The 25,465-nt window shown below is 35.7% G+C and overlaps 1 protein-coding gene across 1 annotated transcript in view; it reads left to right on the top strand.

Moving 5' to 3' along the window:
• Frrs1 (ferric chelate reductase 1) overlaps positions 1–22,504 on the top strand; it is a 37,092-nt gene extending 14,588 nt beyond the window's left edge. Inside the window, exons 7-16 of the mRNA XM_078026805.1 lie at positions 4,729–4,827; positions 5,808–5,955; positions 9,591–9,704; positions 11,017–11,132; positions 12,705–12,791; positions 16,257–16,354; positions 16,607–16,665; positions 17,484–17,627; positions 18,836–18,897; positions 18,975–22,504. Of these exons, the coding sequence (XP_077882931.1) occupies positions 4,729–4,827; positions 5,808–5,955; positions 9,591–9,704; positions 11,017–11,132; positions 12,705–12,791; positions 16,257–16,354; positions 16,607–16,665; positions 17,484–17,627; positions 18,836–18,897; positions 18,975–19,067 (1,020 nt within the window). The 3' untranslated portion in view covers positions 19,068–22,504. The remainder of the gene's footprint in view (positions 1–4,728; positions 4,828–5,807; positions 5,956–9,590; positions 9,705–11,016; positions 11,133–12,704; positions 12,792–16,256; positions 16,355–16,606; positions 16,666–17,483; positions 17,628–18,835; positions 18,898–18,974) is intronic.
• Positions 22,505–25,465: the final 2,961 nt, after the last annotated feature.

Here is a 25,465-nt window from a genome sequence, read left to right as displayed (position 1 = left end):
TGTTTATCTTATTAGAAATCTTATCTCTTTCTAGTATAGTGCTCATCAAAAATGTTTATAAAAAAGATTTAATTATGCAGGTGCAGTTGATTTACAGAGCAATCCTATTTAATGAGTAAAATCATCTGTACACCTGTTTGCCTAAATTGGCGGAAATGAATCGTCTTCAAAATATATTTTAAAGTGGTTATTTCTATTTTGGGTTGTTATTTTTAAATTTTTTGGTATATTTTTATGACCTACTATTTTTTGAGTATATAATATACATTTAAATGCTGAAGGTGTCTGATATTATGAATACACATTAGTAACCTAAATCATACCTTTTTAAAATTTGGTTTGTAAATTAATGATAGCAATTGTTTTAGTGTTGAACATCATCAGTAATTGATGAACAGTATAATTTTCTGTATTTTTGCTAATGATGACTTGCTAATCTCTGAATTTTAACTGAACTTCCTAGTATTTAAATCTTCCCTGTCTGAGATATTTTGTAAATAACATAAAGTCTACACATATCTGTATATATAGTAAATAATATCTGTATACATTCTGTAAATAATATCAAGTCTATACATTATTAGCTTCTATTCTTCTCCTTCCACTGCTGAGTAGGAAAAAAACCCTCAGACTCAGTTTCCCCCACTGTATACTTACAACATTAATCACTTCTCTGACCCCAAAGATGTGGGGATTTTCCCCCACAAAACAAGTAACTTATTAGTTATGTAGTGGATATCAGCTGGGTGTCCTCTAATTCAATTCTGTTGTGACACCATATACTTGGACATAGTGCCAGACCCCACAGCTTGACACAGTCCCCAAGACTACCCATCCTCTTGCTTAAGATGCCAATCACAAGACCTGTTTTTTGTTGCTTATGAAGTGCTGAGGACAGAACCCATGGCCACACATGCTAGACAAGAACTCTATAGAGCTACATCCCAGCCTGACCTGGGTTGTTTTACATGTACTTCTGACTCCATGGACTTCCCAGTGCAACCTCCTTGGGTTGAATTAATCTCTTAGAGCTATTCATGGAACTCAGTGAAGCACTTGTATTTACTGATTTATTATAAATGATATAACAAAAAGTATGGATAGAGAAGCATATATGAGGAGGTATGGAAGAAGGGGTATGGAGGACATGTCAGCCTCCAGGAATCTCCATATGTTTTGCTATCCACTAGCTCCCTGTGCTTCTGGGGCTTTTTGGAGGCTTCCTAATGTAGGCGTAACTGATTAAATTATTAACCATTAGTGATCACCTTAACTTTTAGCCCCTTTCTCCTCAGAAGTTGGAAGATGGGGTTCAAAGCTTCAGCTCTCTAACACTGTAGCTACCTAGGGGCTGTCAGAGTACCAAGAGAAAATCATTTGGAGATTCCAAGGATTTTTATAGTTGTATGCCAGGAGACGGTAAAGAATATCACATATATATTTTGCAGCATTACACTTGCCCTGCATCTACTTGCTGCATACATAATCTCTCAATGGTCAAATTATAGGATATTTCTACTTCTGATCTCTCTTGGACTGCAGATTGTGGGTTCCAATTGCTGGTTGGTCTCATAGAGATGAGTGTTCTTGGATAACATAAGTCAACATCTTTAAAACTGAACTTATTACTATCTTCTGTCTTTAATTTTTTTTATTGCATTGTCACTATCTCTGCCTTTGCCTATACCTTCATTATCTGCTCTTGCATTGATGTAGGACCTCTCACTATCCTTCCTGCCCCCACAATTATCCTCTGCATTTTTTTTTTTTTTGTAGTGGGGATTTGAACCCAGGGGTGCTTTACTAATGAGCTACAACCTCAGCCTTTTTTATTTTTTTCTTTTGAGACACGATCTCACTAAATTGCTTAGGACCTTGCTTCAATTGGCTAAGCCTGGCCTCAAATTTACAATCTTCCTGCCTCAGCCTCCTGAGTTGCTGAGAATGCAGGCATGCACCACCACTCCCAGCTGCATTTCATTCTTCACACAGCCTTTGGAATTCTCTTCCGAAGACAACTGAGATCATGTCAAATATATCCCCCAAACTTTTGATGAATGTTTACTAATAATAAGAAAATTGTTTTTCTTTAATGTGGCTCCCAATACTCTTCAAAGCCTTGGAAAATACCCGTTGGAATTTTTAGTCTTAGAGCTCTCTCCCCTCTTTATATATTTTAGCTAACAAAACTATTTCCTAAAATTTTGGGTTTTTTTTTAATACCTGTTGTCTTAAAAATTTCTGAGATTGGAAAACCTTGCCTTTAATCTGAGCTCTACTTTGTCCTCATTTAAATATGGGTATTCTCTAAGGTCTGTTAATTACTGTCCTTTTGGATAAGCTTTTTCCAATTATCTGACCATTTATAATTTGTCTTTTCAGAGCACTTTTCCTACATTTCTGTTTTGTCATACTTCCTGTACTGTTGTAACTGTCTTCTCCACTGAGGAGACAGCCATATTGGTGCCTCCCCAGCCATATTGGAGCCATTTTTATTTCTCCCTCAGTATCCATGACCAAATTTTCTCCGAGTGTTTTCTCATAGGATTTTAAATGTTTGAATCAAGAGGGTCAAACTTGGGGAAGAGCTTCAGTTCATCCTAGGGATTTGGTGGAACTTTTTGTTGTTGAGAAGGTGTCTTGCCATGCTGGTCTTGAACTCCTGGGCTCAAGCATTTCTCCCAACTCAGTCTCCCAGGTAGCTGGAACTACCAGCTTGTGCCACCACACACGAAACTGGTGGGACATATGTTATGTGGTTCCAAGCTGCAAACTTGGAATTTCTGGAACTGCATGGAGCTTAAGATTGTGGTAACATCTTTTCTTAACTTTTCATTTGAAGTAGTGAGGACTGAGTTATCCATTCTCTGTCTTCCTCTTACCCAAATATTTGAGGAGACTCCTTGTAAGTGACTTCTTATCAGTCTGCCTCAAAAGCAACTGTTTTATTATATTATTAAAAAAAAAACAGAAGAATTCCTATGCCTCATTCATGCTAGATATTCTAGAAAACACACATTGTTTAAGATCAGAGTTTAGCAAGCTTTTTCTTTAAAGGACAATAAAACAATTATTTTAGAGTTCGTTGGCCATGTGTTCTCTGTCACAATTACTCAGTCCCATTGTAGAAATGTAAAAGCAGCCATACGGTATACATAGTGGATGAGTGTGGCTGTGTTTCCATAAAACATTTATGGACACTGAATTTGAATTTAAGATATTTTCATTCATAAAATAGTCTTTTTAAAATTTATTAAGCCATTTAAGTTTGTAGATACTATTCTTAGCCCATGAGCTGTATTAAACAAGCTTCAGGTTGAATTTGATCTATAGGTTTTAGTTTGTAAACGCTTTAAATCATTTCTGTTGTAAATATCTTTAGTAATTCTGATTTGACTCTAAGTCATGTAACAGAGAATAATTGCTTGGCTAAGATTATGTCCTTGGGAGTCTTTAATTAAAAAGTGGAACATGTTAAAATACATTTGAGTCTGAAAGTAGAGAAATATGTTGGAATTTCACATTAGAATTTATAGCAAAATCATTTTAATCTGATAGTCTTGGATCTTAAGAAGTTAGTGATGAGAGCTGGGTGTGGTGGGGCAGGGCTGTCTTTCCAGCTACTCAGGATGGCTGGAGTACTGCTTTAGCCCAGGAGTTCCAGATCAGCTGGGCCTTATAGAGAGACTGTATCTCTTAAAAAAAGGAGAACGTAAAGTGGAGGGGACAACTGACTGAAGCACATGAAGGACCTAATGAGATAACTTATGGTCTACAGATGATAACTTAAAATGAAGATTATTCATTTGTACATTACTTAAAGGTACTATGAAGTTGCAACCTGCCCTCTAATAGTCACTTACAGGAATAAGATCTAACTTTCTGAGTTAAGGTATATTAGAAACTAAAGGATAGACAAGAGTTATAGTGGCAAAAAAAAAAAAAATTCTTTTTGAGCTCAGATATTTTTGTCTCAATTTTATAACATCTAATCTATTCAGTGTATGCATTATGTAGCAATATGTCTTCCATCTTAAAAATTACCCAAAATATCATGTATGATGTGGTGTATTCCTAGTTATTAAACTATGTAGTACATAATATTTATCCACAGGTAAATATTTGGAAGAATGTTCCTGGTAAGTTAAGTGAAAAAGAGGTAACAAATCTGATTAAGGAAAAAATAGGTATAAATACAAATAAGTTTGAATATACGCAAACACCAATAGTAGTATCAATTAGTGGTGGGTTTATAGGCATATAAACATGTTAGATGCTTAATTTTTATTTTTGTGATGTTTGGAGCTAATTCCAGGGCCTTACACATGGTAGGCAAGCACTCTACCACAGAGTAACATTCCCATCTCCAATACCTCTATTTTTTTTAAATATTTGTTTTTAGTTGTCAATGGACTTTTATTTTATTTATTTTTATGTGGTGCTGAGAATTGAACTCGGTGCCTCACACATGTTAAGCAAGCACTCTGCCATTGGGCTATAACCCCAGCCCTGCAAAACATCTATTTTGATCTCGTTTCACACTGAAATTTGAGTGCTTCTATATTCTAAGAAATTTTAAGTAATAAATTGGACAGTTAGTTCTCTACAATTCACGATTTATGTTTGAGTCGGCAAAGTATGTCTAAAAGCATCAAATAATATCTGATTAGGGATTCTTAAAAATACTGACTTTCCTTTAAACTTTTATCACTTGTAATTGTTTTTCAGGGTAAAGATGATGCTTATTTGTGTATCAATGAAGGTCAGACTGTTCATGTACAGCCTGCACATTTTTCAGGGCGAAGTCACCCTGTGATGGACTCTCGGGTGAGTGTGAACGTTCTGGGAACCTCTGCCTGGCTGTGTACCTTCCTGCTATCTGGCTGTCACTGGCATGGCTGTGCAAACATAGTCTTTGAACCCCCACAGTCATCAGCCTAACCCAGCAAGGGCCTGGCAGCAGCTTTTCTGTCTCATAGTGATCTCTGAGAAACTTCTCTGCACTTTAGAAAGCATAAGTTTCTCTTATAGGAAAAGATGAAGTCTTGCTTATGTCACTTAAATGCTTGTTGCATCTTATAAAAAGGTATTTTATAGTTTGTTGACATGGTCAGAGGTTTTGCCCCTTTTCCAAAGTTTGCAGACAGGTATTTTAAAGAAGAGACTTTTGTTAGTGACAGCAGTATTTCTTGACTGGTGAGAAGGAGGAACATGTATGGTAAAGAATGGTGCCTTGGGCAATGTCATTGTGTGCCCATTGTGGCATCTATGCCATTTTGGTTGAGAAGTTTCTCTTTCACAGGGCAATTGACCAACAAATGAGCTCTGAAGAGCAGTAGCTATTACTCAGTGACATAGCAAATGGGGTCTGACTAAGCAGTAGCCGTCACGTAATGATATCACTGTGCATAGCATTCCCATGGGCTTGACTCCCTCAGGTGGCTTGGAACTTCTCCCCACCTGCAGCTTGCAGGAGGCTACTAGGGTGTTACCTGTGAGCTTCTCAAGTATTTTTGACTGTGTGCTAGTGCCAGATGGAATTAGCACATCTGCTAAAATTTCTAACCTGAGTAGAGGGACTGTGGGTTTCTGGCTCAAAGTAAAAATTATATTTCTGCCAAGTGGGATAAAGACAAACTGAGAGAAAATGCTTCTTGTACTCTTCAAAGAGGAAGTGCAAAAACAATAACACTGCAGATGAAACATGCATCTATGATCTTAGAGAAGGAAATGAACAGGATTTTGAACATATTATATTTAGCACATCTTTGGGAAGTGCTGAGAAGACCCATTGTGTGTGTTTGTAGGATCCTCTTGAGGCTGTGGCTTGGAGGTTGGTGGATGGTGTTATTCAGTGTTCTTTCAGAAGAAACATTACCCTTCCTGGGGTTAAGAATAGATTTGATCTAAACACAAGTTACTACATATTTCTAGCAGATGGTTCAGCTAATGATGGTAAGTACATGGATAAAAACTATTTTTGCAAGTTCTTTTCTCTTCTTCCCTTTCCTCTCCCCACCCCCAATGACTTTGTAATTGCTCATTTTTAGGTACACACTTGTGAATAAGGAGTTATAACCCTTTTCCATTTTGCCTGAAAATCTGAAATTTAGTTAATCTAGCTTTGTTTGAGAACTACAGAGTGTCAACTGGGTACAAGGCATCAGTGCTTATGATCAGAATGTTCTCTGGTTGCTAAAATGTATTTGGACCAGAAGAACTTTAAATACCTTGAAAAAAAACACATATCTTTAGGTTTTCCTGAGTATAGTGAAATGAGCATGTCGTGGTGGGGATCCTAGAAACATTGCCTTTGAAATTGTTGTAAGAAATGTTGGTTCTTATGGGAAAACCTACTCAATACCAATCTCATCTCCTTAGACCTGAATTTTGTCCTAGGGGTGGGGAGGAGGTAAAGAGAAGGCTTCTGAAGAGCTGAATGAGTGGTGTGAAGATTTCCCATGGAGAAGGATACCTGGCACTGCCCTGCTTGTGTGGTATATTTCTTGCCCTTCATATTTTGTCATGACTCTGATGCACCCTTAAACATTTGAATGCTTAGTTATCTTTAAAAACTCATATGAATAGAACAGTTAGATTTTGTTTAGGATCTTGGCAAATGATGCTTTGAGGACATGCAGGAAATACCAGTGTAGTATTTAGTCACTCATCTCTAGAGAGATAGAATTGCCCTCAAGCTTAGAGAATGTAGCCTCTTTGAAAACAATGAATGTGGGCATATAGAATAGAAAGTCAGAGATCAGGTAGAAGAAGAGGAGGAGCAGGAAATGCAGAGCAGGCAGAATTGTGAAAAGCCTTGAATTTTTATCATGTGGTTTAGATTTTCTATGATTGGTAAAGTGGAGCTTCAAAAAGTTTGAGGAAGGATAAAGTATCTTCTCAGTATTAGAGAAAATTTAGGAACATTTGTAGATTAGTTGTGGGTGACATATATAGTTATCTAAGTTAAATCATGTAATCTTATTTGCACCAGCAACAACAGTTTTGGTTTGAAACTAATTTCTTGGTTAAATGATAATAATGGATAAAATTACTCAGCATTTATAGAGTGTCAGTGAGTGGCTAAGAATTTTATAGAGTATTTTCACATTCATAAAAAAACAAACTAGATATGTACTATTATTATTATTCTCCTTCTCCTTCTTTATTCTTCTTTTTTTCTTTTTCTTCTTTAAAGTGATGGGTTTTGTTATGTTGCCCAGGCTGACCTTGAACTCCTAGCCTCATGATTCTGCCTCAGTCTCCCAAGTAATTGATACAACAGATATGGGACATTATGCCTGGATGTTAGTCTTTTTTGTCAAACGTTCTTGCCTCTTTGTTCATCTGTTCTAGATGAATTTTAGAAATGATTTGTCAAATTTAATGAAAAATGTATTGGTTTTGATAGAAATTGAAATGAATTTTTAGACTAATTTGGAGAATAATGACTTCATAATAATAACTTCCTATCTGAACATATTAGGATATCCTTCTTATCCAGATTCTGTATAAGTAGGGATATTTCAATGAAGTGTTATGGTTTTATTCATGTGCTCATATAGGGCTTATGTATTTTTTGTTACTTTAATCCTAAATAATATATAGTTTTTTCTAAAACAAACAATTATGAATGGGATTGTTTTTCATCCATTTTCTAGTTTGTTGGTTTCTAGGAAAGTTACCAATTTTTGAGTATTCATCTTGAATTTAGCCACCTACTCTTTTAGTTGTTTTCTTGGGTTTTCTGGATATATGTGATATATGCAAATAGCAATAGGTTAATAGCCTGTTTTCTTTCTTGTCTTATTGCATTGTCTCATTCTCTTAGAACAAATTATCCCAGAATAATCCTCACATTCCTGGGATAAGTCTTACTTGGTCATTTTTATTCTTTTAATATATAATTTTAATTCACTAATATTTAATTTAAGCTTTTTCCATCTATATTAATAAGTGATTTGTTGGTGAATTGTATGCTTATGTGAATTCACACATACTAGTTTGGGTATCAGTGTATTGCTAATCTCATAAAATGAACTCTAGAAGAGCTTAAATTAAAAAAAAATTAAAGTCATAAAAATTATTTTAATGGTAAGTGGAACCCTCAGTGTGGATAAGAATACTTGACCAACTATAAAAAAAAAATTCTACTATTATTCTCCAGAGTTACTACTTCCTTAATTTTTGTAATTCTCTGTTTTCCCAGAAATTTATAATTTTCATTTAGAGTTGAAATTATTTTTGGCTGATTTAAAATTGTGTGTAATTATATATACTATAAGTATATATTGGTAGCTATATTACCTTGTTAATTTCTAACATTGTGATATTTTTCTTTTATATGATGGTTAGAGTTGCCATAAACTCATTGGATTTTATTGACAGTTATGGATTCATAGGTTACATTTTGTTGTTTTAAATGCATCTCAAATTAAATGATGGCTTTAATACTTTGTCTTTACCTTGATTATATCTATGTGTTTTGATATGACATATTTTCATTGTTATACATCTCTAAGAAGACTTGAGATTTTAGTTTTATTTCCTATTTAACTGAAGAGTTATTACAAAGAGTAATTTATATACATTTATCTAGATGAATCATTTTTCCTCTAGGCTTTTGTTAGTTTTTGGTTTTGCATTTTGGTCAGATGATATAACATGTAGTTTATATAATTTTTTGGAAACTATTAAATAGTCTGTGGCCTAATATATATCAGGCCACCAAATATTTATTTTGTTTGTAACAAAGGTTACTGTTAGTCACATTTCTTAAATTTTTTTTGCACTTATATAGTATTCTAAAAATATGTATGTTCCATAATGTATTTACTCATTCTCTTAGTGATGAACATTTTTTTTAGTTTGTTTACAGTAGTCTCAGAGTAAAAAAGTAGCTGTGAATATTCTTATTAATCTTTGGTTAAAAAGAAGGTCTTTCTATAGGATACATTCCTAGAATGAAAACACACACACACACACACACACACAGAGAATAATTCTATGCATTCCCACGTTTAATTTTATATATAATTTGTTTATGTCACAGTCATTTTAGATTTTGATTTGTGAACCAAACTCATTCTGAATTGACCGTATGCCAAAATACCATATCACCAAGTTGCTTTTGCTTTGTCTCTCCATCCTCTTCTCCCAGGTTTGATTTTTGTTAGTTTATTCTATGATTTTAGATGTAGGTGATGTTTAATAATTTGTAGATTTTTTAAAAATATGTATTCTCTTTCAAGAATTATATTTGACATTTTCAAGGTTTGAGACCATGGTAGTATTGTTTTGTTTAACTCATTTCTTGCACAACAGCAGATCTTTTACCATAAATTCTCCATTTCTCGTTCTTATTCATCTCTCTTGGTGGGTTGAATTATCTCTTTAATTTTTTTTCAGAAGGAGAGTGTGCTCTTGCATATATCTCATGTTGCTTTCGCAGATGAATGACCACTCTGTAGATATCTAATTATTTTTTATTACCTTTAGAAAGATTCTTTCTCCTCTATATCCATCCCTCAAGTCCTTCTGTCCTGAGAAACTAATTCTCATTATCTTAAAAGTTTAAATTTTTTTTTCAGGTCAAATTTATAAGCACTCTCAGCAACCTTTGATTACATATGAAAAACATAATGTGACAGACTATCCTAAGAACATAGGGGGATCCCGATCTTCACTCCTTTTGAAGGTTCATGGTGAGATTCTTGTGGGGAATTGTTAATACTTTATGGAATAAACTTACTGATGACTAAATGGTAGCAGGCGTAATTTAGCTAAATATTTTCAAAAATACTTTATGTTTAATAAGCATTTCAAAAATATTTTATGTTTAATAAACTTTTTCAGGTAGATTATTGATCTCAATGCTTGCTGATTTTGATTAAGAAATGGAAAGTAGGGCTAATTCTTTGATTTGTAACCCTAACTGCACATTAAAATCAGTCATGGAATTTTTTTTTAAGATATCTGTCATTTAAAGAAAAGTATCCTAGTTGCTTCTAACTGCAGCCAGGGTTGAATATCACTGAGTTAGTTAATTTAACTTTTATGAGATCATGATTTTTGGCATTTATTTAGGTAAATGCTAATGAAAGAATGCTCTTTGGTTTTGTTTGGTTATGATAGTAGTTTGGCTTCACAAGTGTAGATTTATTGATGAAGAACTGATCAAGGTATAAGTATATGATGATGATAGGGAAATGTTACAGTGCATAGGCCCCATGCTCTTGACTGAGAAAAAGCACCAGGGAGGAAAAGCAGTGGCCTGAACACCAGGCTCTCTATCCTTTGGTTCTAGATTGGAACTTGATTCCTTTTGAAAAGTAGCCTGTCTTATTGTTGTAAAAATGGGGTTTTAACATAGGGAAATTGTATAGTGTTAAGCATGCTCTTAGAAAACACGAGTGCCTTGGGGAATTTTCCTTCTTTGGTATTCTCCCTTTATATGCTTCAGAGTTATCTACAAATGTCACCACAATTAAGCTTGAAAATCACTTCATTGTCGTTAATTTGATTCTACTCATGTTTTCCTTTCTGTTGAACAATAATTGGGTTTGGAAATCAGGCACCTATTTGTTTTTCATAGTTTTGGGGATGAGATGTGAGAAGATTCTGAAATGACTCTAGACAGGCATAATGTAATGCTGAAGAACACAGTTGCTGAAGCCAGGTTGTTTAGAATCCTGATTTTGTACACTTGAGCATGCTATTTAATCTCTCTGTACCTTAGTTTTCCCATTCAGGAAAAAAAAAACTGGAATAATAATTGCAAAATACCTCATAGGATTGTTGTGAGGGTCATTTTGATTAATATGTGGAAAACACTTAGCTTTCTGGAATCATAGTAGGGCCAATGAAAGGTTAGCAGTGGTGGTAAGTGCTGGTACATAGGCTTGTTTTAGGTCGTCTGTGTTTTGCTTGCTGTTTTTACTTTCTGAGTATTTGGGTTGATCATTTAAGAAACAGCTTAGTTTGTGATGTCAACCATTGTATTTTTCTCACCTGTAGGTGCCTTAATGTTGGTGGCATGGATGACTACTGTTAGCATAGGGGTTCTGATTGCCCGGTTCTTTAGATCTGTTTGGTCAAAAGCTTTTTTCCTTGGAGAAGCAGCTTGGTTTCAGGTAGGTGAGGAAAAAAGTATTTAATGTAATTTACATATTATGTGAACATTACAACATGAAGTGTGTGTGTTTTGTTCTTTTTTTTTTTAATTTTAGCTATTTTGTGGGCTTAGGATCTTATTAGTTCCCTTTGCCTTCCTAACAATTGAGATCAGACAAGATGCTTGGTGATCAAAAGACGGACAGCTTTGTGGAAAGGCAGGCTGGATTGTTTGTCCTTTTGTAACATAGCCATTGGGACCCAGGTGACATTATACCTCTGTTTGTGAGGGGAGATGCTGGAGGAGCATTCACCCACTGTCTGAGGAAAGACAAGTCAAGGGAAGCTGGAGAGCGAAGAAAGAAATAGTGATATTTGCTGCATATCAGAGTAGGGGTCTGACTTTGGTTTATGGGCAAATGTTGGGCTATTCCTGACTTACCAACTTATCTCTGCGTGGGTGGGAGGAGAAACTAAAGGTGTTCCTTTCATGCTGTCCTTCCCAAAAGATGTGGAGTTAGTCTTCTAATGGGAACATAAGCAGGAGTCAGTTAAGTGCCCTTCACAGCCAAGCAAAATAACCTTGTCTTTCATGGGTCATGGATGACAGATTAGCACATATAGTGGAAGATCAGTGAGTGTGTTTTGAGTTAGAATGTAAATGCTTGCTTGTAGAAAAAAATACTGCTAATGGAATAGTTTTGACTTTATTAGAGGGTAGCCTTCATAGTCATATACATTTGTTGCTTGGAAGGCTTCCCTTGTCTAACCTCATTCTTCATTACTGGTTGGCAGGGCTGTTTTATCTGTTCTCCCTTGCTGCAATGTGCCTGGCTACTGCTCTCTGTCTGCTTCTGTTTTTGTGGTTATGCTCTTTCTCACTTGTATTTACTTGTTCTCCCTCTATTCTCCAATTTGCTCATGTGGATATTCCCAAATGGAAGAGTCTGTGCCTCCTGATTTTCAATTCAAATTCTTTGCTATCTTAAAGTATGGTGTGTGTGTGTGTTTTATAATGACATATATAGATACATTGAAGGTGAGTGTACTATCTCCTTTTCCTAGAATAGTTTTGATTCACATCAGTTATCCATAATTCATTAACAGGGCCTATTTTCACTCTTAATATTCTCTTGAGTTGCACAGTGAATTGTACATTTCATATATTTTTTTATGTAGCTACTCACTGATATCCCCAACTCGTCAGGAGACAGTATTTTCTGTTTCTTTACTGCCTCATGGCACCTGGTCTAGCACTGTGCCTCGTGGTGGAGCTTAATAAATGTCTTTGGGAGGAAATGAAGGACTTGGCAAGGAAGTGTGCTCCATGTGTGAAATTTGCATTCCTGATGCTCTGTGTGTGTGAAGTCTTAGTAAATACTTTTGAATGCTGAGAATGGCAGCTTAGAGTTTTCTCTAAAGTTTAATGGTATATTAAAATTTTATTCTTATTGACCACAAGCTGTGCTTAGATTTCAGTCAGGTGCAAGCCTTCTGTGAATCCTACCCTGTGATCCTATTCCACCATCACACTGACTCCTTCTCTTACACGGTTAGCTGCCTTTTTCTCACTTTGTCATCTCACTTTGCAGGTGCATCGGTTGCTCATGCTCACCACATCTGTGCTCACCTGCATTGCTTTCATCATGCCTTTTATATACAGAGGAGGCTGGAGTTGGGTGAGTATATCTTAAGCAGGATTTTTTTACATAAATCCATTTTGATGCCAAAGCAGGTTTCTGTTTTATTGGTGAATTATGGGTAAAAAGACATTCTTTGTGCGTCCTTCTTAATTTCCTTTTTGGGTCATCTGATGACTGTCTTCAATGGTTGAGCCTTGGGTTGGGGTGAGGATGTCAGCACAGATTACCTGGTAATAAAATGTACTTTTAGGCTTCATCAGATGTACATCTATAGCTTAAGTGAGTTTTTCTTTATAGAGTGGTGAAAATTCAAAGTGTGATGTTTATGGATCATGAACAACGTAAGTGATTTCCTCGGACTGTGATTACTACCAAGCTATATATTACATCAGTGCTATATGGCCAGCTATGCTAAGTGCTTTCCTTGTGTTTTCAAATTTAAATGCCAGATGAAGTAGGTATTATGAAATAATACCATATTATAAATGTAGAAACTAAGGCTTATTCCAAAAGGTTTAACTCCAGCTCAGATCTTTGCCTTGGCTCACGAATCTATTTTAAGTAGAGCTCATGTCCTCTATTGGCATGTTTAGGACATCTCAACTGAACATGTCCAGAATGGATTTCTTGATCTTTTTTCCCTTTCCTGTTCCACCTGCTCCATTCCCATGTTAGCTGTTAGAGTTCCATCTTTAGACCAAATCTTGGAAGTAGTAAGTGTGTTTTCCTGCACATCTCATATCAAATCCATCAGAAAACCTTATTAGCTATATATTTAAAATACATCCATAAAGCAACACTCATAATTACCATCCCTGATACTACCATGTGGATTTGAGCCATCACCACTGTTTGCCTGAACTTTGACAGTAGTCACCTATCTTGTCACTTCAACCCTTGCTCATATACAGTCTGCTTTTCTTAAAGAAGGCAGAGTTATTTTTTTAATATAAATTAGATCATGCCATTCCTTTGCCATGAACTGGTTTCTCATGTTTCTCAGTTGTACTGCATCAAAGCCCATGTCCTTGCATTGACCTCCATAGCTTGGCTGGCTCCCAGTTATTCTCCTCCTCCTCTCCATTGGCCTCCTTGTTCAATGGCAGACAGGCCAGGCATGCTTTGCAAAGTCTCGTTTTCTGATCTTTGCAAAGATTCTTCCTTACCTATCCTCATACCCTCACCTTCTTGAAGTCTTTGCTCAAATAACAGCTTCTCAGAGAGCCCTGTACTCCATTTTTTAAAATATTATTTCATATAATTTAGTTATCTATCAAGCTTTTTTCCTTATGTGCTGTCCACATGCTAGTATGCAAGCTCTGTGAGAGCTGGGACATTTACTGGTCTATCCCTGGTTTATCCCAGGCATCCAGAGTAGATTCTGGTACATAATGGTACTTGGTATGTATTTAGAAAATCAATGAGTAGGCTTATTGAGAATAGTGACATACCTGAGTTCAGAGCCTGTGCTTCCATTGCACTCTTCCAGTTTTAAGACAGAAATTAATATCACAATTTAATATTTCAGAGTTTACATTGGTACTGCAGGGAATAAGTGTGGATCTTGGATCATAGATAGTACTAGAAAACTTCCCTTCTGCCTTTTAGGTAGATTATGGATCAGTCAACCTGTTTTTTTTTTTAAACCAATAAAGTTTGTCTGATATGAATTGACACATCAGAACTCTATTTTACTAGGTATTTGCAACAGGGTGTTTTAGGCAGTTTTCTCACCACTATGACCAAAAAGACCTGACAAGAACAACATAGAGAAGGAAAAGTTTATTTGGGGCTCACAATTTCACAGATCTCAGTCTGTCCCAGTCTGCAGATGGCAGACTCCATTCCTCAGGGCCTGAGGCAAGGCAGAGCTTCAGGACAGAAATGTGTGGTGGAGGAAAACAGCTACAGAACATCACACCAGAGGAGAGAGAGAGAGAGAGAGAGAGAGAGAGAGAGAGAGAGAGAGAGAGAGAACACACAGATTAATGCACTGCTTGGGTTAAGGCTGTCATAATCCAATCATTTCACCTATAAACATTCTTGTATTGTCTCACATATGAGTTTTTTTTTGGGGGGGGGCGGGGGACACCTCATACCTAAACCATAACAAAGGGTAACACTTGTTTTATAATAGTCTTTGCATTTTAAGAATAAAAAAAGTACAGTTGTTCTTCAGTATCCATAAAGGATTAGTTTCAGGACTCCTTGGGGATACCCAAGTCTGCAGGTGCTTAAGTCTCTTATGTAAAATACATAGAACCTATAGACATCTTCTTGTATGCTTTAAATCTTCTCTAGATTACTTATAATACCTACTGCAGGATAAATGCCATGAAAATACTTGTATTGTTTAGGGAATAACAAGAAAAAAGTCTGTACATATTTAGTACAGTTGTAATTATTTTCTCAAATATTTTCCATTGGTGGTTGGTTGACTCTACAAATGTGGATCCCACGGATACAGAAGACTGACTGTGTGAAGGTTAAGGGCTCTATTCATTAGACAAATTACTTGGGTTCAAATCCTGGCATCATCATGTATCTCCTGGGACACCTTTGGGCAAATTACTTAACTTCTCTGCCCTTTTGTTTACTTATCTGTGAAATAGGGATGGCGTAGTATCCATCCATAGTTTTTCTGTGTGGACTGGGAGTTGATTAACTGAAAACACTTTGGGTAATACCCAGCACATTCTAAGTCCATATAAAAATTTTGTTGTTGTGGCTGTTATTTCTTAAATTAAAGGTTCTTTAACCTCCACAATTGTGGTTGTACTTTTTTTGTGTATAATTGAGTCCATGATCTGAACATGTTTTTATATTGTTCTTTTGTCAGCCTTTAGTTCACCTATTTACAAAGATTCCAGCATAGTTTGCACACCACCTAGTTTAGCTGTTCCTGGTCACAGCTCTATTGCCCTTTAGAGGATGGAAGTCAGTGACCCCAGACCATAGCATCTCTCCAACTAATTATGTTACAGGCTGGAGCATCTTCTCAGCCCTTTTCTCAAATGTTTATGTGAAATCATTGTTCAGAGTAATCTAATCCAATTACTTGCTATTTGGAGGAGCATACAGCATCACTAAGGGAAGAACATCATAGAAATTGTTGAGATTCAATGTTGATATTTTCCTTAAGTTAAACCATCTGAACAGAGGAGATAAGCTTTTAGTACAGTGACAAACCTGGATGTTCATTTATTCAACAGATGCTTATTGAGTGACTAAGACTCTACTAAGCCCCAGAGTTGTAGAACCCGCAACTTAGGGAAACACAGAGGTTCACACAAATCATTATGACATGTTGAGATGACAGCTCTTGACATATTGATACCAACTAGTTCTACCTTGTTGCCTTTTATTTTTAGCATCATCATCATCATTGAATGTTTAGAGCCATGGAAAAACACTAAGGACACACTTGTATTTATTATTTTTAACTTGAGGATTTAAACTGATGAGATATTGAGACTATTAATATGTCGTGACTTTGTCCAGCATGCAGGTTATCACCCATATCTTGGCTGTATAGTGACGGCATTAGCAGTTCTTCAGCCTCTTCTGGCAGCCTTCAGGCCACCTTTGCATGACCCAAGGTACTGATAGCTTTTCTACATAAATGCTCTTACTGTGGATATTAGTTGGCAAACAAATTCCTTTTTGAGTGGAAACATTTTTCATCTTACAAAATCTGGTGATAAATTTTATTTACTTTAAAGAGACTTTAAAATGTATTTCAGATATCTAATTCTCAGGCAATAAGCAAAATTACATGCTTTTTATTCTCTTGGGAACTCATTGTCATTCTGTCACTTCTAAGAAAACGGACTGGTTCTTTATTTTGGCAGAAGGCAAATATTTAACTGGACTCATTGGAGTGTGGGAACAGCTGCTAGAATAATAGCAGGTAAGTAATTGTGATGCCACTTATCCATATATAATTGCTGGCTGTGTATATTGCGAGTTGTAATTTGGCTTAAAAGATTTTTAGATGCATTAGTAATTGGAGTAATTGGTTGTTGAGGAGAAATCAGCCTTAAACATTGAAATCCAGAAAGTAATTTCAAGGGGTAACAATTTAAGTCATTATTTCAGTTTTCAGTTTAAAGTTTTAAAAGTGACTTTAAAACTCACCTTTTAACACTTTCTTTTTCTTTTTATTAGTGTTTACCTTTAGCAGTAGAATAAGCTATCCTGACAAGCAAACATTTGAGCAGTTCAAGTTGAGGGTCATTTGTGAGTTGGGTTGAGGAGAGGCTGTTGGTCCAAGCCTTCAGTCTCCAGGTCACTTCCATAGGTTGGTACCTCCCAGAGGAGGTGGCTTTCAGAAGGCAGGTATGGTTACCCAGTACATTTTGATGCCTTATATAGCAGACCTCCATGCAGACACCTCTCGCTTAACATTTCTGTGGTCTATAGGATTCAGCCTGGAAGACGGAGTACAATTGGCAGTGGTTTCTATAATTTTTCCCCTTCTCATACTGGAGACTTAAAACTTTCTGGAAAGTTTGAATGCCCCTTTCTAAAAGGCAGCTCATAATTTTCAATCTTGCCTGTGTAGTCCTACAGTTTAAAAAAAAAAGAATTAATTACTCTTTGGTCTTCAATATTCATCTTATTCCTCTCACCAATTTTAGTATGTTTTAGTTGATATAATGCACACACACAATTTTATCTTTTGGTGGGGACCATAATTGAATATAACATTTTTTCTTTTACACTCAGTGGCAGCAATGTTCCTGGGAATGGACTTACCAGGATTGAATCTTCCCCATCCATGGAAAACCTATGCAATGATTGGATTTGTAACCTGGCATATCGGGACTGAGATTGTTCTGGAGATACATGCTTACAGACTTTCTCGAAAAGGTAAAACTGTTCTAAAAGCTGTTCTGTGTAGAATCACTTTTATACAAACTTTGGAATTTCATTAGCTTCTTGGTACTAAATGCTTGACTGTTACTTGGTACCTCTAACACTTTCTGCTCATAATTCAGCCAGTGGTAGCAGTTGTGGAAATTTTATGCCTTGGTGGCTCTATTTTATTTAATTAATTAATTTATTTATTTATATATCTTGGTATTAGAATTTGTGAGTAAAAATATAAAGGAGAGATTTCAAGTTTTAAGGAAGAAGTCCTCTTCATAACTACTTTCACTGTGCATGTTGATCTGACCTGAACCAGTGCCCATGAGAATTTGGAGTGCCTGGAGTTGAGGGAACTCTGAGAGGAAGGAAGAAGAGACCCAGAGTCGACACAGGGCAGAGCTGCAAATGGATTTTATATATTTGATAAACTTACTAAGTGCTGTGGCTTAGGTTGGCATGTACATAAATATATAGCTGGGTAGGACCTACTTTTCTTGTGCTTTCAGTGGAAAGCTCTGTTTGGTCTTAGTGGCAAGGAGGTCAAGATGCCTATAGCCACCATAGGCTTAAGTGTCCTCTCACTTTCAGGCAAGTGATCTTCTAAAAATAAAAACTCTTTGTTGTCTAGAGTACATGTTGTGAATCTAGAAGGCTGGGCAGCTTTTAGGAGCCAAATAGTGTATCCCTCCTGCCACTTTTGGCTTTTGTTAGGGTTATGTACATGGGATCGCTGATGACTACTAAATTATGGCTTGCTGTTTAAAATACATACATTCTTAAAACTTGGATTGCTATCATATGTTACTTAGCTTGATTTAGCAATTCCACAATGTATACATATATCGAAACATCATGTGGTACTCTATAAATATATATATATATATATATATATAAATATATATATATACAATTTTAATTTGTTAATTAAAAAAGTAAAATTAGAATGATTTAGATTTTTAAGCTTTTGGTGTGTTTATTGAGCAGGAGAGCTTATTTTAGGTCCTTGACAGATGTGTGCTGTATTCTAGTGTGTCTCAATTTGTGAGAGTCATAAATGTTCAGGAAGTTTGTAAGATTTAGTAACTTGAAACTGGAGAACTTATACCCTGGTAATTGGTGCACACAAAGAATTGGGTTTTATTTTATATTTCTGAGAGTTAGTTTGCCTGCTTAACACTGGACTTATAAACATATGTTGTTCTTAACAGTTGAAATATTGGATGATGATAGAATTCAGATCCTTCAGTCACTTACTGTAGCTGAAGCAGAGGTAAGCCCTTCTTTTCATGTTTATTGACATAAACCTTGATGATGGTACATTATTTTATATCTCAATTTTTCTTTCAGGGCCATGCTTTTAAAAAGATGGTGTTGGCAATTTATGTCTGTGGGAATGTGACTTTCCTCATCATATTCTTATCTGCAATCAACCATGTGTGAGCAAGGAAAGACCTCACTTTTTGTGGGCCGGGTAATAATTATCACCAAACCAAAGAAACATGAAGCCCGTACTGACTGCCAGGAGCATACTCATGGATTCTTATTTAGAAGAGTAGGATCATGTCTAGAAAGGGATTCTGAAGTTCAATTTCTACAGAGCAAGTTCAGGAAGGTCAAATGGGATATAAACTGATGTCAGACCCTGATGTGTACCTCTGCGTCTTAAAGGCAGCATTATACATGGAGAAATAACTCTTTTATATTCCAAGACTTTTAAGAAACTTAGAATTTAAGAAAACACAAGAACAATTTGGAAAAACAAAATATCATGCCATTAGGATAAAAGGGACATTTTATTAAGGTAAAGATATTTTGGCCTACAAAGCTGCTGTGGTACCTTACAGAAAACATTTTCACTAGATGGTAATCCAGATGGTCTTTGAATTTGTGTTTTGTTTGTTTTGGTACCTGGGATTGAATCCAGGGGCAGTTAACCACTGAGCCACATCCCCAGCCCTTTTTATCTTTTATTTAGAGACAGGGTCTTGCTGAATTGCTTAGGGCCATGTTAAGTTGCTGAGGCTGGCCTCGAACTAGTGATCTTCCTGCTTCAGCCTCCCTAGCTGCTGGGATTACAGGTGTGTGCCACTGTGCCCAGTTGGACTTTTTATTAGAAACTATGTTTTTCAATCTAGTTTTCAGGACATTTTATTTCCTCCCTGTATTTTAATGCTTTTCAGGTCAAAGGTGGAAGTGTGATAGACTCCATTGAGGGTTTCATTAACAATTATATTATTAGACTTATAATTTCTTTGTTAGCAATGAAATGCAAGTATATATATTTTGCCTAAATATATTATTTATTTATTGGCAGAGCTGAAATGATAATTTACATGTTATTTTGAGTATAAGTCCTTAAAGCATTTGGAGATTGTATTTCAAAACTACCAAAACTCATCCTTTTGGACATATTTAAAAATTATTTTCTTTACTTGTGAAAATAAAATAATACGGGTGGTTTTGTTTTGTAAGAAGTTCCTGCTGTGGTAATGGATTAGTACAGTCAACCCATTCCAATTATGGCCAGGTGTCATACTTGCTATGAGGACTTGTAACCAGCGGGTGGTGCTCTAGTACAAAATACTCATTTGTTTCTCTTGTGCTGTGATTCATTTTAGTACTTAAAACATTATGGAGTGGCATTTTCCTACGTATTATCAGCTCTTCTTAATACTCCTTTGAAAAATTCCTGCATTTTTTTGTTGGTTTAGGGCAATGGTTGTAGAAACTTGAATTAGGGGCTGGTGTTATTATTTTCTAGTTTCATTTCTGTTTTCTAATTGTGGATATTTATAAGAGTTGTTGGATATTTCTTCCAGCAAATGTATACAATTACCTTAGGCAAGGGAAACAAGCAAAATGTACATTTTTAAGATAAAAAAGCATAGGGGTCATTATTAATTTTTTAGGTATTCTTTATTTCTTTGGGTATTGTGTTATCATTTCTGCTTGGTCCAAGAGCCTGATTTCTTTCAGTAAATAATGGCTTAGCTGTCTACCACACATCTTTTGCTGGATGAAGTGATATGGAAGTTTTCTTCATGTTGCTTATATAGGTGTTCAGCATAAGTAGCTTAGGGCATAGTGCCATGTTACTTATAATCTAAGTGTTCCTTGTGAATGTCTATTAAAAATTAATATAGCAAAGTAAATGTGCACTAAAATATTTCAGTTTTTTAAATAAGAGGATTAAAAACAAAAGACATTTCTCTTAATATGTTGTATTTTATATCTGGGAAAGAAGAATTCTTTCAGGGAAAGGTGAGCCTTATTATGTTTGAGTTTTAAGTATATGGGCTTACTGGGTTTCAACTGCTGAGGCCGATATCACAACTTTTTGTTTTTCACTGATTCATATGTTGGTGCTATTCTGATACTTCTTTAACTGACATATAAAACTGTACAAAGAAATATTTGTCAGTTAATCTTAGTAGACCAGATCTTTTCACTAGGACCAAATTATGATTCTTCTACTGATGAATGATTGGTATCCACAAATTGCAAACACTTATTCTTTGCGCTTCCCAGTTTTGCTTCCTACTTCTAGGTAGTTAAAAAAAAATCTTGATATGTATGATTGTTAAGCTTAAATCCTTTATATTTGGTCTGTGTTGCCAAAAACAGTGTGCAAAATCACATTTTTTTTTGTTTTGTTTAAGAAAGTTGCTCTATAAAATAAAGTAAGGTTTTTTTGGAAAAAAATGAAACAAGTTCTAGAATATTGTGGTTAAGGTAGCATTCATGACTGAGGCTACTTTTTATTTTTATTATTTTATAGTCTGTGGAAATCAATCTTAAGTGTGCATAGGTAGTCTATAGCATGAGTTACTGAATAAGTGAAGCAAATTCACTTTAGTAGTTAGTTGGATTTATCAGGATTTCTGGCTCACTTTAATATGTGTTAAGTGAACCTCATCCCCTCCACATCCAGCCTCAGTCCAGGATGCCATGGGAAAAAGACAAATATAACAGATGCAAACTAGGAAGCTCCAGGGGAACATGTAACTGTTGGCTGAAATTCTGTTTATCTATAAACTCTGGAAAAGCAGTGGGAAGAAAAGAACAAAGGTCTTTGTTTAAGAAAATGCTTTATAGGTGGGAATGAAAGAAAAGATTCTTCTAAGTTCTTTTCAAACCAGATTAGGATACTCATTAGGATATAGATGTTCCTATCCATATCCTGCTGCTTTCTTCCTTGCCTAGTTCCTACCAAGTTCAACTGTGTACCAGTGTCACTGAGGATACCCACCTCGAATGGTCTTTCTCTTCTCTTTGTAGCAAAAGCTAGTTTTTCAAGTTTTAGTTCAAGTTCTTACTTCTCTTTGGAGTCTTCTCTGACTCTATCCAACGTGGGTCTCATTTGTCCTGACCAACAGGATGGTGTGGAATGGGAGGAAGCTCACTCTATAAGTTTAAAAAGGAGAGGGCTGGGGCTGTAGCTCAGTAGTAGAGCACTTGCCTAGCATGTGTGAGGCACTTGGTTCGATCCTTAGCACCATGTAAAAATAAATAAATAAAGGCATTCTGTCCATTTATAAATACAAAAAAAAAGGGGGATGTTAGCAGAAGACCTGAGTATCCAGGTTTGCCTGTAGACTAACAAGCTGCATTATCTGCTGTGAGTCCCGTTTATTCTGAAAAACCCGTGAACCTGTGTCACTGAACATTTGTGAGAACTGAGTGAAATGTGCCAGCCAGAGGTGCTTGCTATCTCACTGCCATTTATGCCATCTATGCTGTTTGATTACAGTATTAAACTTTAATAGTTTTTTCTATAAAATGTGTGCTTTGTATTATGTAAAATATTTGATGTTTTTCTTGAAGCATTATGTTAAATTAAATGATACAAAAAGACAACCATTAAATGATTCCATTTATATTGGTACTTACAGTGGTCAAAAATTTGTGGAGAGAGAAGGTAGAATGGTGGTTATTGGTGTCAGGGGTGGGCAGTAGTAAAAGGAATGGGAGTTGCTTAATGGGTCTTTATGTTTGGGATGATGAAAATGTTCTGGAGATGAATAGTGTTGATGGTTGTACAATGTTGTGAATGTATTTAATGTGCTGAACTCTACATTTCACCATGGTTAAAATGGAAAACAAAAATAAGTTATAAAATTAATAATAAAATAGGTTGAAAAAAATGTTCATAGAAGCACTATTCACAATGGCCAAATGATGGAAATGACCCATATGTCCCATCAATGGATGAATGGACTGTAGTGTGTACATACAGTGGAGTATTATTCAAACATAAAATGGAATGAAACACTACTACGTGCTATAATATGGACCTCACAATATTATGCTAAGTGAAAGAAATGAGATACAAAGGTCACATATTTATATGTAATATACAGAATAGGTAAGTCCATAGAGACCAAAAGCAGATTAATAGGAAACCAGAGGACTGATGGCTGGGGTAACTGCAGTCCTTGGGGGTGAGATGGAGAGTTCCTGGAAGAAAACTTTAGAGACATATATGTAAAGTCTGAAGAAAGGCATCTGTGGAAAACCTACAGTTTACATCATCATCAATGGTGAATGATGGACACAATCCCCATTAGCAGGTTTAAGACAAAAGGGTTCTCTCAGGTTTGCATCAAAATTGTCTTGGAGATGCTAGCAAGGGTAATTAAGAAAAGAAATGAAAGGCATCCAGATTGGAAATAAAGAAACAAAATTTATCACTTTTCATATACAACATAATCTATATGGGAAATCCTAAGGTATCCATCAAGCAACTACTAGAAGTAGTAAATGAGTTCAGCAGAGTTGCAGGTTTAAAAAGTCAACATATCCATCTTCAACATCTCTAGCAATTAGAGAAATGCAAATTAAAACTACACTGAGGTTTCATATCACTCTAGTCAGAATGGCAATTATCAAGAATACAAGCAACCATAAATGTTGGTGAGGATGTGGGGGAAAAGGTACACTCATACATTGCTGGTGCAACTGCAAAATGGTGCACCCATAATGGAAAGCAGTATGAAGATTCCTCAGAAAACCTGGGATGGAGCCAACATTTGACCTAGCTATCCTACTCCTCGGTTTATTCCCAAAGGATTTAAAATCAGCATACTACAGTGACGCAGCCACATCAATGTTTATAGCAACTCAACTCACAATAGCTAAACTATGGAACCAACCTAGGTATCCTTCAATAAATGAATAAAGAAAATGTGGTATATACATACAATGGATTACTACCCAGGAACTAGAGAATATCATGCTAAGTGAAATAAGCCAATTCCCCAAAGCTAAGGCCAAATGTTTTCTCTGATATGTGGATGCTAATTCACAATAATGTGGAGGAGGGGCTATGGAAGAATAGAGTTAGTTTGGATTAGGCCAAAGGAAAGTGGAGGGAGTTGTGGGCAGGAAGGATAGTAGAATGAATCGAATTATTCCCTATTTGCATATATGACTACATGACTGGTGTGATTCTATATCATATCACGTCCAAGCACCATCTGTTGAAAAGCCCATTCTTTCACTCTTTGAATTGCCTTAGTATCTTGTCAATAATACATTGACTTTAAGTGTGAAGGTTAGAGAATGAGAAGTTATGCTCTATTTATGTATGATGTGTTATAATGCATCATGTATAACTAATTAGAACAAATTTTTAAAAATCAACATTTCCAAGTCAAAGAACAATCTTAAAGTGAAATTAGGAAAATAAAATTCCATTTATAGTAGCATGAAAAAAATTAAGTTTAACAAAAGAAATGCAAGACATACACTGAAAACTATAAAATGTTGAAAGAAAGTAAAGAAAAGCTGATGAAGCAGAAATAAATCTCACATTCAGGGATCAGAAGACATGTTAATATTGCCCTACTTCCATCTGATCTACAGATTTAACAATACCAGAGTATAAACCCAGCTAGCCCTTCTTGAAGTAATTGAAATGCTGACCCTGAACTTTCCACAGAAATGCAAAGGACTTAGAATAGCCAGAACAAAATTTAAAAGGGACATAGCTGAAGAACATTCTTCCCAGCCTCATAACCTACAAAGCAAGGCAGCCTGCAATAAGCCAATCCCCAAAAACCAAAAGCCTCATGTTTTCTCTGATAAGCAGATGCTTATCATAGTGGGGCTCAGGGATAGGAAAGAATGAAGGGACATTGGTTTGTGTACAGGGGAGTCAGGGGAATGGGGCGGTGGGGAGCTGTGGGGATGGGAAGGACAGTATAATGAGACAGACATTATTATCCTGTATACATGTATGATTACACTAGTGGAGTGACACTGAACCATGTACAGCCAGAGGAATGACAAGTTGTGCTCCATTTGTGTACAATGTCAAAATGCATTCTACTTAAAATAAATAAATAAATGAGTAAATAAATAAATAAAAGAATTGGCAAAAGGATCCATTGAACAGAATATGATTAAAGAAGTAAACCTTCACACTTAAAGTCAATGTATTATTGACAAGATACTAAGGCAATTCAAAGGGTGAAAGAATGGGCTTTTCAACAGATGGTGCTTGGACGTGATATCCATAAGCAAAAGGATGACTTTAGACCTATGCCACCCGCTATAGACAAACATTTATTCAAAACTGAACATAGACCTTAAATGGAAATACAAGACTAAGCTTTTCTAACTTTGGAATTTTTTGCATCAGTTTCTTAGAACACCAAAATATGATTTAAACTCGCCTCTGATATATTAGGCTTTATCATAATTAAATGTTTTTTTTTTCAAATGACACTCTCAAGAATGTGAAGACAACCCACTTACTGGGAGAACATATTTTCAAATCATATAAGAGACTACTTTTTGGAATATATAAGGAATTTTTATAACTTAGTGAGAGGTAG

Source organism: Ictidomys tridecemlineatus, chromosome 11 (genome assembly GCF_052094955.1).
Source record: "Ictidomys tridecemlineatus isolate mIctTri1 chromosome 11, mIctTri1.hap1, whole genome shotgun sequence".
In the NCBI taxonomy this organism is placed as follows: Eukaryota; Metazoa; Chordata; class Mammalia; order Rodentia; family Sciuridae; genus Ictidomys; species Ictidomys tridecemlineatus.
Note: the sequence above shows the minus strand (reverse complement) of the source record. Positions and strands in the feature narration are given on the sequence as shown.